Genomic DNA, 15,553 nt, shown 5'->3' on the forward strand with positions numbered 1-15,553 from the left:
GTACAGAATAAATAACATTTATGTCCCACAAGGAGTTTAGTAAATGACAACAATTGCTGCAACAATCTGTCTCCTTTCTTAATAATAAATTAATAAATGCTCTCAGTCCTGCTCTCCTAATGCAATTCGAAACTCAAAGGACTGTAGCCTATATTCTGGACTATATATTACATATTCCAGAGTCAATTCTATGCCTTTGGCGGTGTTCCCAGCAGTCTTTCCAGCTGGCTGATGAGAGAGCTATGTGTTTGTGAGTGGGTTTTTTAATGAGAATCTCAACTTCACTGCAATTTTGTTTAGACAATAAATGGCAAACTTGATCCACACTGCATTATCTGTCTGCTGATTAAACTACTTGCACCCATCAGTCTCCCTTCCAACAGCATGACAATTAGAACTCTGTCCTTCTCTCTCCATCCCACTTTCCGTCACCTTGAGATCAGTGTTTTCCGGCCTGGAATAAAGAGATTATCCAGGATTATTATCCTGCCCTCCTCCACATTTTTTAGTCTTTGCTCAGGATCGAGCTGACTTCTTCCCTATAAAAGAGAGATATACAGTCAAATCCTCTGTGTTGATCTTTCTTACATATATGTTAGTGTCCAAAATAACCAAATTAATCTGTAAGGGTTCATTTGGTTACACTTATACTCTCTCAGAGTTGTGCTTATTATGCATACCAATTCAAACTCTAGTTAAGAAACAGGGCATTTCTGCACTCAAGAAGATCAAGAATAAGCAATCCTAAGAGTTATTTGCCATTGTTTACTTTTATATGGAATAAGGAGCACTTCTCTCTTGAATGTCACTCACTTTTAGGTCCTTAAAGAACTGGTTCAGTAGCACTAGAAGCTGTTTCTAGGGAACTAAGTTGTGATTCCACACACACGCACGCACGCACTTTTTGTACTTGCTTAATGTAAATCGCTCTGGATTAAGAGCGTCTGCTAAATGCTTTAAATTGTAAATTAATTGTAGAAACAGAGAGAGAGATAGTGTTGCACTATTGCCTGCTAATTACAATGTGGAGCGTGCATGAGAGATGGAGAGAGAGAGAGAGAAAGAGTGTTGTCCGCAAATTCCCCCACACAGTAACTCTGTCATTTCTCGACCGTTTCGGATGCAGGGCGGCTCACCGGAACCGAGCCGGTACCCTGTGCGCGTTCCTGTGGATCTAGAAGTTCCGGAGATCCTCCGGGGACACCAAAACGGAGTTGCATCACTCAGTTCACAGTGGGTGTGATTTTTTTATGTCAATATAAATAAAGATAGTATCAATCAATCAATCAAAATAGTATCTTCACATATCGGTAATATCTGTTTCTCACTGTAGGACGTAGTACCACTTCAATCTTTAAGTTCTGTGTCCTAGAGACGGGCTGTGGATACTCCAAAATGTGCCTGCTTAAATTAAGACATAATCAGCAAGGATGCTCCTTTAATATTCCAAAGTGTTGTGACGTTGAAGCATGAAGAAAACCCATTAGAAAATAAAATAATTTATTTTGAAGTAGTGCCAGTTTCTTAATGTTTGCTTCAAGATGTGAACAGTGATATATCTACAGTGGAAATAGGACAGGTGATTTTCTGGACCTAGATTGGCAGTGTGGATCTATCCATTATAGGCCTAGGTCCCACACAGCTGTGTCCTGTTCAACTTTTACAATGTAATGTATCAAATCAAATCAGAATTGGCATTTGCATGATGTATGGCCTAACATACAAGCATGTCGAAGAGCGTCGTAAAACAACTGGCGATGAGAATAGCATGAAGCAGGCAACTCTAGGTGGTCTGAGTGACATTATATCAGTGCCATGTTATACTGTATAACATGGCAATTGTACTGTAGCATACAGTGGTTTACAGCACTGTTTCTCAATGTCTGGTCCGTGGCCCTCCAGGAGTCCTAATGGACTCTTACGGTCTGTAACTCTGAGTGTACAAATGTAATCTTTGTGACCCCAATCTACACTTACTGTACTAAATACTATCATTAGTTTTAATTTAACAGAGTGTGACAAATGGAACCAAATGGACCCGATCCACCGCCATTGCAGGTCCATTTGGTTCCATATGTACACTCTCAGAGTTACAGACCTGCAAAGGTCAATCTGGACCTCTGGCGGGCCTAGGACCCGATGTTGAGAAGCAGTGGTTTACAGTATACATGAAATGGCACACATGAGTCCTTGGTGATGCATTCCACACACAAGTCATATTAGTGATGATATATACAAAGTCTGTACTTGGTCAACTTTAACCCATGCATCCCTCCCGGGGCCTGTTTTCAAAATCTATTTCCGTTCTCATAAAGCAGACCAACTTTCAAGATACACCATGTTCTCCATTTTCCAATTTTTCGATTGATAACCATGTACCATGTTACAACAGATTCTTGATAGTTTATTTCCTTCACATTCTTTGAATATTTGCTGAAACCAGGAATCCAGCATGCTATCAGACAATAATGTCTGGGAAGTGATGGGAAACGCACAATGAGGTCATTATTGGTGAGTCGACATTGATGCTGTAACCGTACAAGTCGCAGTCTACAGTTGTAAACCGATAACATGTATATCATCACATATTACCAAAAGGACACCTTGCATTTGGTAATATATCTCTTGATATAGAATTTGTCACCTGTTTAATAACTGCCCCATATCATGCACTTCTTTATCACATACAAGATAATGCTTGGTACAGCTATGAGGATGTTGTGTTATATGAACAAAGGATTGTGCTTTAGTCCTCGTGAAATCCTGTAAATAACATTTAAAGCTGCAATCTAATCTATTATGTCCTATTCGGGATTCAAACCTGGGTCAGACATGACATTTCTATTGCTGAGATGAACACCCTGCTCGTGGACGGCGAGATTACGCTTTGAGCTTCAGGCAAAAGCCTACGACTGGTCAAACAGTATAGTGTCCTTAACCTCTCAATAGAATTATATATATATATATATATATATATATATATATATATATAAACTCTCTCTCTAAAAAGAAGATCCAGATTGCAGCTTTAAGCCAATTGAGACAAATGAAGACAGTAAATTCACCTGCTTTGATTGAGTTAACAGCGTACAGTCCACATAACTCCCCAGAATACTCTCTAAAAGGTGCCACACACTGCTTTAATGCGATTCATAATATTGTCACTAGTGGTGTTCTCAAAATGTATGCTTTTAGCTGGTCAATACAAATATCTGATAAACAATATGAGACAAATACATACATACATACAGTAAACACATATGCAGTTCCATCAATGATTAGGCAGAGTGATAAGGTCAACGGCAGCAATGTCACTGCAGTCAAGGCCCCCGGTGACACATTTGCCTTCCAACAGGTCAGAGTTCATTTCTCTCTTTTGGTTCATTTGTTCACGTCTCATTTCCATCATACTTTGTCTGCTCCCTGCAGCTCTGCTGTCCATATAGTTCAATAGTTATAATAGCTCTCATCTTTATCAAGGATAATATTTTTTTAAATGAGGGTTGTATTTTCTTTAACCCAGAATCTCAGATTCTCTCTTGTTTACATACATGATTTAAGCGACAAAATCAACTTTCAAATGATTGTCTTTTTCCGAAAATACGTACTGTAGCACATGGATTAACCGACCATACACACTTATAAATTCCCACTCAAATTCTTGTGCACACACGCACATGCGCACGCACGCACGCACGCACGCACGCACGCACACACGCACACACGCACACACACACACACACACACACACACACACACACACACACACACACACACACACACACACACACACACACACACACACACACACACACACACACTCTTCACAGAGGAGAAAATGTTATTGAAGATGCCTGCCTAACACAGAGTAAATCTTCCGTCAGATAGCATAAAAAAAAAGGAAAAAAGCTAAGTACAAGCGAACCAACCGTCCTCAGGGTCCTGCTGTGATTGGAGGGAGAGCTATGTGTCAAACAAATGAGGAGAAGCCAGCGGTCGGGGCCTGAGAGGCACAGCCCAGGCTACTGGGGGGGCGGTACAAGGTGCCGTGCTGGCTCGGTGGTTCCGAGGACAGCAGGGATGGGGTGGGAGTCCGGCTTCCTTTGGACCTGAACAGAGTGCTCTGGCCAGGGCCCAGAGGGGGCTGGGGGGAGGTGGTGCCCTGGGGCAGCAGTGGGGGAAGGGGTGGCAGTGGTGGCGGGTTCGGTCGCGATTCCTGCTCCACCAGGGGCTCGGGCTGGGAGTAGCCATACGCCGGCGGGCGGGAGACGCCCTTCTGCTGCCTCCGCCAAGAGTTGTAGTAGGTGGGGTCGCTGATGTAGTGGTTGACGAAGGAGTGGGTCTTCTGGCGGCTCTGGTCCATCTCATATTCGCTGTCGCTGCCCTGCGAGTGGAGCAAGGAATGTATGTCAGTGAAATGTTTTATAATATCTTAAGCAAACCTGAAAACATCTATAGTAGATTGTAACCACCGATAACATACAAAGAACATGCTGTAGATTTAGAAAATACTGTACTGTACGGCATAACCCTACCTCTTGGTCTCAATCTAGTCTACTCAAATCAAACACTGCATGCCTTTGGTTACGACACCAAATGTTACATGCACATTAATGCAATACTCTGGTTATTGAAATGGTAATGTAAACATTGAACACCTTCCAGAATCGTCTTAATCATGGCAAGCTAATTCGTATTTGTTGTTCAATATTTCAGTTTATTTGGGCATGGAAATACTTTGTTAATGATGGATTTCTTTTGGGTTTATTAATGTACAGTACGTAGTATGTCTGAACACATATAGCTGGTGGATGAAACAACTTCGCCGGAAGCATTTACAAGCGACGACCACAGATAAACTATTACTGTAACCACACTACTGCTACAGTATTCATGTAAATACTTCAATCAAATATTTGCCACAACCTGATTGTTCCCAGTAATCTGGGTATTAGTGTGCATGCAAACACACATCAATAATCCACATTTACATCCCCCTTAAGGATCAGTGGAACATATTAACATAACATACATAAGTTATAGCCCCTCTGTGGAGCACAAATGTTTAAAGAATGCTCCTAACTCCTAAAAAATTACAGAGAGCATTTGAAGGGTTTCAGTTTGTTTATACCGTGAAGTTAATCCATCGATCCTTTAAACTACAATTGTTCCTTTGAGTAACTCTTGTCACTTTAATGCCAAAAACAAAACTGAATCCTTTGCCAAAATAATCTCCCACAATAAGCATCAAGAAGTCTAAATGTTTTCACTACAATAAGTGAGAAGATTCAGAAGACATTTTACAGTAATATTATGTCTATCAAGTGCCTTGCTGCCCCTCTGCATGACATCATTTAAATAAACTAGAAATACGATGAAATGACAGAGGGAGAAATCAATTGACTAATGACTATGGTCATTAGTATTATTGCCATAACCTGGGTGGGTCAGTCATGTAACTTTCTCGACATTAAGCTGTGTATATGTTCAACGACACAGCCATGCAAAATAACATTGACAGCTATGAGGTGGCGAAAGTTTGACCTGCATAGCAACAGTTGCTAAACTATTTGGATTGACAATTGCATTTTTGGGGTGGGATATTTAGCGAAGGGCTAATTACTTTCTTATGAGACACAGACGGAGTACAAAAAAATGGTGCTATCTTATCAGGAACATTAGTGAGGACCATGAAGATAGGTTGAAAAGTTGTGAAGTGGTCCTTTAACAAACAAACCATTTAAATTAAATTGTTAAATAGAGATATTATGAAAACAAATGTCAAATAATTTTCGAACAGTCTATATTTCCCTAAAGGAAATGCAAGTATTTAATTCAGTCCAAGCAGAAGTATGGGATAAAAACGTATCCCCACCAGAGGGGAAGGATATCAAAGCGGAGGACCGCCCCCGTCAGCCCCAAGCAAATGGAACCCTGGTTGGACAGATGTAGCCGCTGCATGACTTCATTTATTTGCTCAAGGGCCAGGTAAACAGTGGAAGGCTACGCGGGGGAGAGGAACAACACGGGTTTGCAGTTCCCGGGAGAGCTGTGTTTATTCAGACCCAGTTGAACAATGTTTTGACTGTGCAGGTACCTGATACATATGCTATGAAGACCCTGCACCAGGTGCAGAAAGACAGATGTTCTCGCCTAACAAGCGAGATGGAGGAGGTGGGGGGTCTCGTGATCTATACCACAATCATCTAGTCTCCTGTTCTCTCCATCGGCAGCCATCACTCCCCACTAAGCCATATTTACTCTGGACCTCCCCATCCCTACACTGTAAAATACACTTTTCTTTTTACTGTGGTTTGTACTGTGTACTCACACGCACCACACACACACACACACGCACACGCACACACACACACACACACACACACACACACACACACACACACACACACACACACACACACACACACACACACACACACACACACACACACACACACACAGACCCATCAATGTCCTTGTCCAAAGTGGCCAGATTAACATGACATTTCCTGTTTTAGGAGAATGAATAAGCGGTGACGACAGAGTACGGGAGACTTGAGACGTGAGAATCTGACTCATATGGCCTTCCCACAAGGGAGGGATCACTCATAAAAACCGAGAGACAGATCATCCGGATCATCGCTCATGGCGGGCCCTATGTCAACAGACAGCGCATCACAGCATTCTTGAGGCGATGAGTTTGAGGGCATCCCTCCGTTTTTCGGGCTGTCATTAATTCATTCTCGGTCTTTTAAATTAGGCTGCGGCCTCTATTTATCGGCGGAGAGAGCAGGGATGGGAGTGTTCTTTAGAGACGCTGCTCCGAGCAAAGTGGTAATTAGGTATTAAGATACCAAATGTGTCAAGAGGGTGGAGAGTGATGGCAAGAAATAATTTTTTGGGCGACTCTGACTTAATAACTTCCACCGCTGTAAGAATGTCAATCCGCTGGAGAGTTCATCCTTGAATTTAAAATGATTGATGAAAATGTTCTCCACCACTGGAGAGAGAAATGACCTGCGTGCATTCTCATACCTGAGAATCTGATATTTCAGAAGGTTTCTCAGTCAGGCTGCTGCTTTCGGCCGGAATCAGGTCATTATACTTTGTGCTGACATCCTCGTCGGAGTAGTGCAGGCTGCCTGGACTAGGCCGGGGGGGAGACCTGAACACACAGAGAAGACAGTAGACGTGAGTTAGTTTATGGGACTACTTGTCAAACGTTTCAATTTAAAGGATCTCTGGTTTGGTATGCACTAGGCCACGGCCCACGGACCCCCATAACTCTGTTACAAATGGAACCAATCGGACATTTGCTTACACACTCTCAGAATTTAATTTGGTTCCTGACTATCAGTAATTTAGCAGACGCCTCCCCTCCCCCCATGTTTGAGAACCACAGAGGTAGAGAATCTCAGACAGAAAATTAAAACACACCATTTAATTTTTCTCCTCACAAAACGGCTCTTGTCATTCCCTTTTATCTCCCTTTTGGGCAACTCAAGCACTCGAATCAGATACACTCCCCGCTGAGATCAATAAGAAAATGGCTAGTCCTGTGACGAACACCTCAACAGTCTGATGACTAAAGCACAAAAAAAACATTTTGAAGCCTCAAAGCTTTACCTCCCGCGGGCAGGTTCCGCCGGATTAAAGCCCACGTGCTCGGCGTGCTCTCATTGATTAAGATAATGATCCCGATGATAGCTCTCTTCAGAGGCAGTGTGACAACAACAGGATGGATTAGTCATGCATTCTCAGAAGCCACTGAAACATAGAGCGATAGGCCATAAATGGTTCTATTCCCTTGGACCGTCTCTCTCTGATCTCCGTTTAAAATCGTCCGCGTGGAAGGCAGACAGGGGGCTGGTGGGGGTGCACAGAATTATACGGTAGTATAACTCTGTCCATTAAACAGGGCCGTCATGAGACGCAGAGGACTTGGAAGCATGAGAGCATCACTGTGCTTATTAGAGGCATCATGCAGAATCACTGGGTAAGTAGGAGTAGTCCTTCCAGGTCGAAGGAGAATGACCCCTAGCTCTGGCCGGCTCCGGCCGTTAAGCCCAAGTGACGCGGAACGAGACATCTGTGTGAGGGTAATTGTTTTTCTCCTCCTGGCGTAATACCCCCGGCACTGTCGCCAGAGGCCGGCCAGAATCCAGCATTGGACCCCGCAGACCGGACCGTGGCCCTCGCTCAAATCACTGGACTGCTTTTAGTTTGCTCATAAGCACATGTAACCTCACAGTTCACACGCTACTGTCTCTCTCTACCAAGGGAGACAAGATACAAGGAGAGTGATAGGCTTCAGGAGGATTAATATTTAAAAACAAAAATGTACTTGAAGAAAAATTGATCCGAAAGGGTGACTGAGAACTAGACGGGCGTAAGAAATGCTCCGGTGACAACTCTAAAATTAAGCTACTGTATGCTGAAGACTCTCTTTGAGAATCAAACTAAATATGCCTGGAGGGGCTTTGCATAAGGCGTAAGGAGCGGTAAATCACTGAAGGAAAGTCAAGGATGGGAAGTGTGGAAGACACAACATGACAGTGACCATGAAGGGTTAATGTGACAAACGTCTTCCCGCGAGCCTTGATAAAAATGGAATTCAGAGATGCTTCAGGCAGAGAAAAAAAAAACACATGGGGCCAGAGGGATGGGAATGTGTGTGGGTGTGTGTGTGTGTGTGTGTGTGTTGGTGGGGAGGGTTAAATTAACCCCCACCCTTCGCATATACCCCCCCTCCCCCCCCAACTGCTTTGAATTATTCAGAAAGTACTGTACGCCCACCCCACTCCATCTTATCCTCCCCCTCATCCCTTGGCCCATCTCCTCCCACACGGGAGGCCCTACACCACTCTGCTTCTCCAGGCCACAGATCATTAGCAGAGAATACCAGATTGGATCCCTTCAAAGGAGAGGGTTGCAGTTCAAGGCCTTTTGATCCCATCCGCAGTCTTTCCTCGGGTTGATGGGAAAAAAACACAACACAACACAACACAAGACAACACAACACACAACACACGCGAGCGCGCACGCACGCACATGCACATGCACACGCACACACACAAACACACACACACACACACACACACACACACACACACACACACACACACACACACACACACACACACACTCCATGCAAAAAAGGTGGGTTGGCAGGTATGACTCTGACAGGTGCACTGCAACAGCAGCCTTTCTCTTCCTTCTCGCTGAAGAGCGGATCATGAATTGCCACTGTGCCACCATGCCTCAATATGAGGCCCGTCCACCCACCCTAACATGTGAGCTGTGTTCCATCACAAACCAGCTTGTTTCAGCAGAGGCCTTGTGGAAGTCCTGTTATCTAATGTTTAGCTAAACATTACCACAGACAGAGGCAGGCTGCCAAAGTCCTGATGGATTGAAGGACGCGTTCTCTCACGCAGGCGGCATTGCACTTTAACTGTCGAGAGGTCTCTCTCACGGAGCTACGATCCCGATACAGTCTTCATTTAAACCTGAGGGTGTGGAAGTGGACCCACGAGGGTCCAGTTTTACTCTCTCAGATTTAAACAAACACTCAGGATTTCAAAGCGTGCCGAGACGTGCTCCGAGATGTGCTCTGGGCCGAGGCCAGATTGAGATGGCCGGCGATGACCAATAAGCACCCTTTGTCTGAAGCTGTGATGGGATGACAAAGAGTGCATGCAAAAGCTCATGAATGCTAACGGAGCACCATTGTGTTGCTCTCTTATATAAGTCACTACTTCACACATTCATGCAAGCACACACGCGCGTGCAGGCGCACGCGCGCGCACACACACACACACACACACACACACACACACACACACACACACACACACACACACACACACACACACACACACACGTACTGAATACCAATGAGGAGAAAACGGATGGAGGCTGAAATTAGCAGCTGGCCTCCTGCAGACTTGGTTTGTTCTCCCAAGACTGACAAAGTGCTCAGAGCAGAGAGATGGAAGCGAACCACACTCCATTAAGTATTCCTACCAGTGCGTCGATACATAAGACATTAGACACAATGGGGGGAAGGAGAACTTGTTAGCCGCGCCGGTGATTGATTTATGGTGAGCATAACTGACCGTGTGTATATGCCATTCTTGCGACAGAAAGAGTTTTTGACTGACAGGCGCCTGTTGTTGAGCTCCAGCGCCGGGAAGCGTCCCTCGTCCAGGCGCACCATCTCTCCATGCGTCAGAGGCAGCGCTGTGCAGTTGGAGTGGTTGCCTGCATAGGAATGCGGGGACACTGTGTGAAGGTTAGTTTTTTTAGCAGCGTTCAATTAAAAAACAAAACCCAAAACAGAAGAGAGGGAGGCCATTGTCTTAACCCCTTAAGCCCTTTATACTTCGTGCTACGGCAGGGTGAATTAACAGAGATCTTTAATTAAATTGTTAAATTGTAATATCATCAAACAAAAGCAGGGATGAAACCATGTGTACCATGTGTACCATATGTGAAACCATGTGTACCATATGTGAAACCATGTGTACCATGACACACGAATGACCTGAGGGTGGATATCTAAAGCATCGCCCCCTATCAAATCGAACCTTGTTTTTTACATATTACACTTCAATTCAACTTCATATATGATGCTAGGATTCAAGCCATGTAGGGCTGTGGAATGTTCAATGAATATAGTGTGACCTTCACCCATATCTCTAAGGTTTACACAGCAACTTCCCTCTAAAAGGCGATATGAGACAGGCGAGGCTATCAGGATCCTTCTGTATAGATATTGCAACTATATATTTATTGGAGCTAAACATACTAAAACAATCTGTAGAGATGTTTTGGTGTACACAGGCCTTGCTCAGCATGCATGTTACATATTACATACAGTGTAAAATGGTAATAATATTGATGTTGGTCACATGCTTAATGTCAGAACTGATCTGAATGCTATGTTGTAACAACAGCATCTTCCAGCCTTGGCTCAGGTGTGGCCATTAAAATAATCAAAATCTGAATCTAACTCTGAATAAAGCCGTTGTTGTGAATGGAAGATGCTCCCCAGACACCTACACTCAGTCAGTCAGATGTAGAGAGGGGGATTTTGAGGTGTGAGATTTGGCCGCGAGAGAAGGTTAGGGGCTCCGGTGACCTCTTGTCTTCCTGACTGGTTACTGTGATCTCACCCTTGCTGGTCCTGAGGCCTAGTGGCGAGCGCTGGCCCCCCGGTTAAACAAACAGCCGTCAGTGGGACAGAACAGCGGCACGGCTGGGAGAGTGTTAAAACAGGGTGGGATTGAGAGGGCATAAGAAGCTGTCTTTGTGTTCCCACACAAACACGGGCCTTGTTCAGGGCCGGTCCAGCCAAAACACTGTTTACTGACCCCGGGATCCTGGCACCACACTAAATGCTGACCAAGCTCAAAAACCTGACCTCTTTCTCCTATCCACTTATTCCCTTACCGACTTTCTCACCACTCTGTCTTTCTTCGCTGGGTGGTCGAGTGAACGACCTCCTGCTGGCTCCTCCTTGCTGCTGGGTGACCAGATCATTGCTGGTCCATTAAACCCTTGTTTTGACTGTGTGTCAATCAAACCAGCATGTGTGGTATTAAGAGATACTGATACATGACATAACACTGAGTAGTTGTTGAGGGGCACTAGCCCCTCTTATATACAGGTTTAATGTTTGTTTTTAGTCATACTGCAAGTGTACGTTAATATGTAGTTGGCATGAACCGAATCTGAGTCTGAACAGCACAGTGCCAGTCAAGTCTGTGATGTCACCAGACCTATTGATGTAAACCTAAGAGACTACACATAGTCCTGGAAGTAAGTGAGCCCAGTGTCCATGACATCATGGACACTTTGAAATACTAAAATATCTAAAAACACATATTACCCACATAAAAACCCCAGAAAAGTGTTTCTTGTCTCCCAAACACCATTAAAATAAGATCTGGTTGCAAAAGGGGTGAAGTGTCCCTTTAAGTTCCAAGGACCATTTATGCTTCCTATTTCGAAGGCCTGTAGATTGTAAAAAGTAGTACTGTATTCTTTGTCTAACTGGGGCCATTAGTTTTTTGTTTTGTCTTGGTAAAGTCTCCAAGTTGAAAAAAAAGGTTGTTTAACTATATGGACTTCCTCTCCTGGTTAAATAAAGGCTAAATCAAAATGAAAGTAGGAAGCCTATAAATCTTTTAAAGCTTGTGTAAATTACTTCACCATTGCAACCCCCGCCAAACCACTTATTCCAGGCATTGATCCTCGTTGTAGTTAAACCTGACTATTCTTTGGGCTGTTTCAGCTCAGCCCGAGCATCGTTTTTCACCTGTCAGCCAAATCGAGTGAGGAAACCCAGGCAGTTTGGATAATTGCGCAAGCCTTCGTACTCTTAACTTTAAAAGATAGTTTTCAGATGTGTAATCATTAAAAAGCGATCCCCGGCGAAGTCGTGCCAGGCAAAGAGGCGCTCCAATCGATCGCTTGTCAAGTTGCTGCGGCAGAGGGAGCAATATTCACATCAGAGCTGAGGCGCCATGTTGCCTACCTGAGTCTGCCTTCTTGGTGTAGTTCTTGCTCTGGCCTCGGATGATGAGGATGAAAACGAGTAGGAGGATGAAGATGAGGCCCACCAGAGCGATCACCACCAGGAACCACCACTCCTCGTAGAATGGAGATACTTTCTGGGCTAAATACAGCAGTGATAAAGATTAAGAAACAATGTTAAAACCAACAAGTAAACGAAAGCAACATAATGTTTAATTTGTGTGTCTCTCTCTCTCTCTCTCTCGCATGAAAATGATCCATACATCTCAATAATTATCTATTTTATTTGTTGTTGGTTACAGTGTGTGGTTATTATTTAACTTTCTGTATTCTATGAATGTATTTATTTATTATGAATTAATTTCTTTGTGTACATTGATGCAACCTAATAATTATAAATACAGTGCTAGTTCAGGGTGTGGCTGGGATTTGGAACACATCCGTCCGTTCCGAGCTGGCTGGTTCATCCGATCGACTTCACCCTCGACACTGCCCTTCCTTGGGTGTGAAGTCGATTGGGTGAATGCTTCTCAAGAGATATGCAACAGAAAGTCGTACAGACATACACACAAGAGATTCCTGGAATGTATAAATATAGATGGTTGGCTGTTATTTAATGTGTCTGAATAATGAATTATGAAAAACAATCAAATCCTCATGGTGGTAACGATTCGAGCCGGGAGGCTCTTCCGCAGACCTTACTCTTAGAAACAAATAATCCTGTGGGGGTGAAAATAGAATCAATGAATAATTAATTAATTCATCCATTCACTCACGCACACGTTCATTAATTCACTGCTCTGAAAGAGTGATTAACCTGATATTGAAGGGGATGGGGCACTGGGAGAACCGTAGCCATAGTCATTGACCCCAATCACCCGGAAGTCATAGGTGACCCCTTCTCTTAGTATGTCCAGGTTGAGCGTGTATGATGTCACTTCCTTGGGAATGTCTTTGATGAGGATGTCCCAGAGTCCTTCATCTAAAGGCAAGACGAGGAAATAATATGTTGACAGACATTCATACGTCATAACGGTATCTCTGGTAGTCACCACACTGTATGCCTGAACGACGATGAAGGTGGGGCTCACCGCTAGGCCTGGCCTCAATGACATAGCGCGTGATAGGGGCGCGGCCCGGATCTCCACTGGTCCAATGCAAGGTGAGAGCAGTGCCGTAGCGAGAGAAAAAGGGCTCTCCAGGAGGGCCTGGGGCGCCTTCGGAATACAAATAGAGAGAGCAAAGCAAGACGAGTTACACAACAGCTCAGAAATGAATGACGGACTAGACTCAACAAGGGCTTACAAAGACAATCAGGAAGCACTCATTTACCGTTTTCTCAATTGATTCAATTTAAAACTTAATTCTCAAATTGTATTTTCAAATGTTGTCTCTAACACAGACAGACAGATTACAGGTCACATACACACTACTGCATATTTAACGCACTGTATCTTTAACTTGGCCATTGCGCGCGGTAACATACATAAAGACGTTAATGTAATGGACTGTCCCATCAGTTAATCCCCCCCCCCACTGACACATTTACAGTAAAATGTTACCAGCTCCATTCTCTGGTGGCAGAGGCAGAGTTTTCACATCAAAGCAGGATGAGATACAGTCAACATGATGAGGGCAAACAATGCCATTAGACTTCAAGTGATTCCGTGTTTCAGAACATCACCCTGAACTAAATTAGATGTCATGGTAGAACCAGGAACATCAGTGGTCATCGCAACACAGTGGATGTGCCAGCCCAGTGTGGGGTTAACAATGTGTGCTACAATATCAGAGACTGGTTTAATCCAGCATGTTCTCTCGCCATTGAACACTACAATTCAGCCAGTCGTATTGATTTCTTGGGGGGCTTTATAATGCTCTCATGCCTGAGAATGAGAGAGGAGTGTGGTGAGGCCTGATAATTTGGGACAATGTCAGTTTTCGCGGATCCATTCTTGTCAGAATGGTCTGCTGCCTGCAGCAAGGGAGGACTCACACACAGAGAACAAAAAAGGAGTTCAGACTAGAGTTTCAAATTTAAATGTTTCCACTTGAGACATTACAGGGCTGTAAAGAGTGCAAACATTTCAGTCCATGTTGGTCTTTCTTTCCTCAGTGCAAGCTGATAGGAATGCACCGATGTATCGGCCACATATCGGTATATGACGATATTTGCAGTTATCGGTCAATATCGGCAAATAAAACTGACATTAACCGATGGCGGAATTTTGCGTTGGCTATGTTATCTGCAGCCTACCAAGCTGTAGATTTTGAACATTTATTTCTTGTGTTGAAGGTGTACTTGTTTCCCTGGAACAAAAGGGGGAAATTAAAACAACAAAAACTAATACTGTATCTGTATCAGTTTCGGCTAAAATTGTTATTTTAAATATAGATATCGGCCAATAATTTCCATATCGGTGCATCCCTACAAGCTGTGCTTTTCCCTCACTACCTCATCAGAGGAGACAAATAATCGGTTTTTTTAAGGTGCAGCTCCACTCTTGCGAACCAATGGTTTGCTAACAGCCATCCGATGGTGATGGAGTTCTTTTCACCCTACTCGCTATTGCTTAATCCAATTGAGCGTGAAGGTGGAAGGTCTATGATCACCACACATATAACCAGTTGTCTTTGCTTGGTGCAATGAATGTGAGTTGTGAGGGCAGATCACGTCTATAAAGTACCGGAGGGTGAAGGCACCATGCCAAAAGGTTTTTGCCTCGATAGGCGATGCCTTGAAAAGGCGAGACATCAGGTGGACAAAGCCTAGCATGGAGGAAAACTTTGTGTGTTTTGATACCTGTGGTTAACACTGTGAGTGAGTGTTATATGTTATTTTGCACAGGCGTTACGATGATAAAGCATTTTACCCTTTTACTACACAACATAGTGAAAATTGTGTTGTGAGCTTATGCTTAAGTAGATCAGCTATTTTTACTACTTCTTAAACATCGTTTTCTAATTCATGAAATTACTTAATTTGTTTTTAATTCATGATTCATATATTTAT

General features: G+C 43.7%; 1 protein-coding gene across 1 annotated transcript in view; it reads right to left on the reverse strand.

Moving 5' to 3' along the window:
- Positions 1–1,483: 1,483 nt before the first annotated feature.
- LOC308324150 (protein sidekick-2-like) overlaps positions 1,484–15,553 on the reverse strand; it is a gene marked incomplete at its 5' end in the record, with an annotated part of 129,881 nt that continues 115,811 nt past the window's right edge. Inside the window, 6 exons of the mRNA XM_080776102.1 lie at positions 1,484–4,384; positions 7,036–7,165; positions 10,119–10,263; positions 12,542–12,682; positions 13,358–13,522; positions 13,632–13,757. Coding sequence (XP_080632228.1) covers positions 3,971–4,384; positions 7,036–7,165; positions 10,119–10,263; positions 12,542–12,682; positions 13,358–13,522; positions 13,632–13,757 — 1,121 coding nt within the window. The 3' untranslated portion in view covers positions 1,484–3,970. The remainder of the gene's footprint in view (positions 4,385–7,035; positions 7,166–10,118; positions 10,264–12,541; positions 12,683–13,357; positions 13,523–13,631; positions 13,758–15,553) is intronic.

Source organism: Protomyctophum bolini (genome assembly GCF_963924005.1).
Source record: "Protomyctophum bolini genome assembly, chromosome: 11".
In the NCBI taxonomy this organism is placed as follows: Eukaryota; Metazoa; Chordata; class Actinopteri; order Myctophiformes; family Myctophidae; genus Protomyctophum; species Protomyctophum bolini.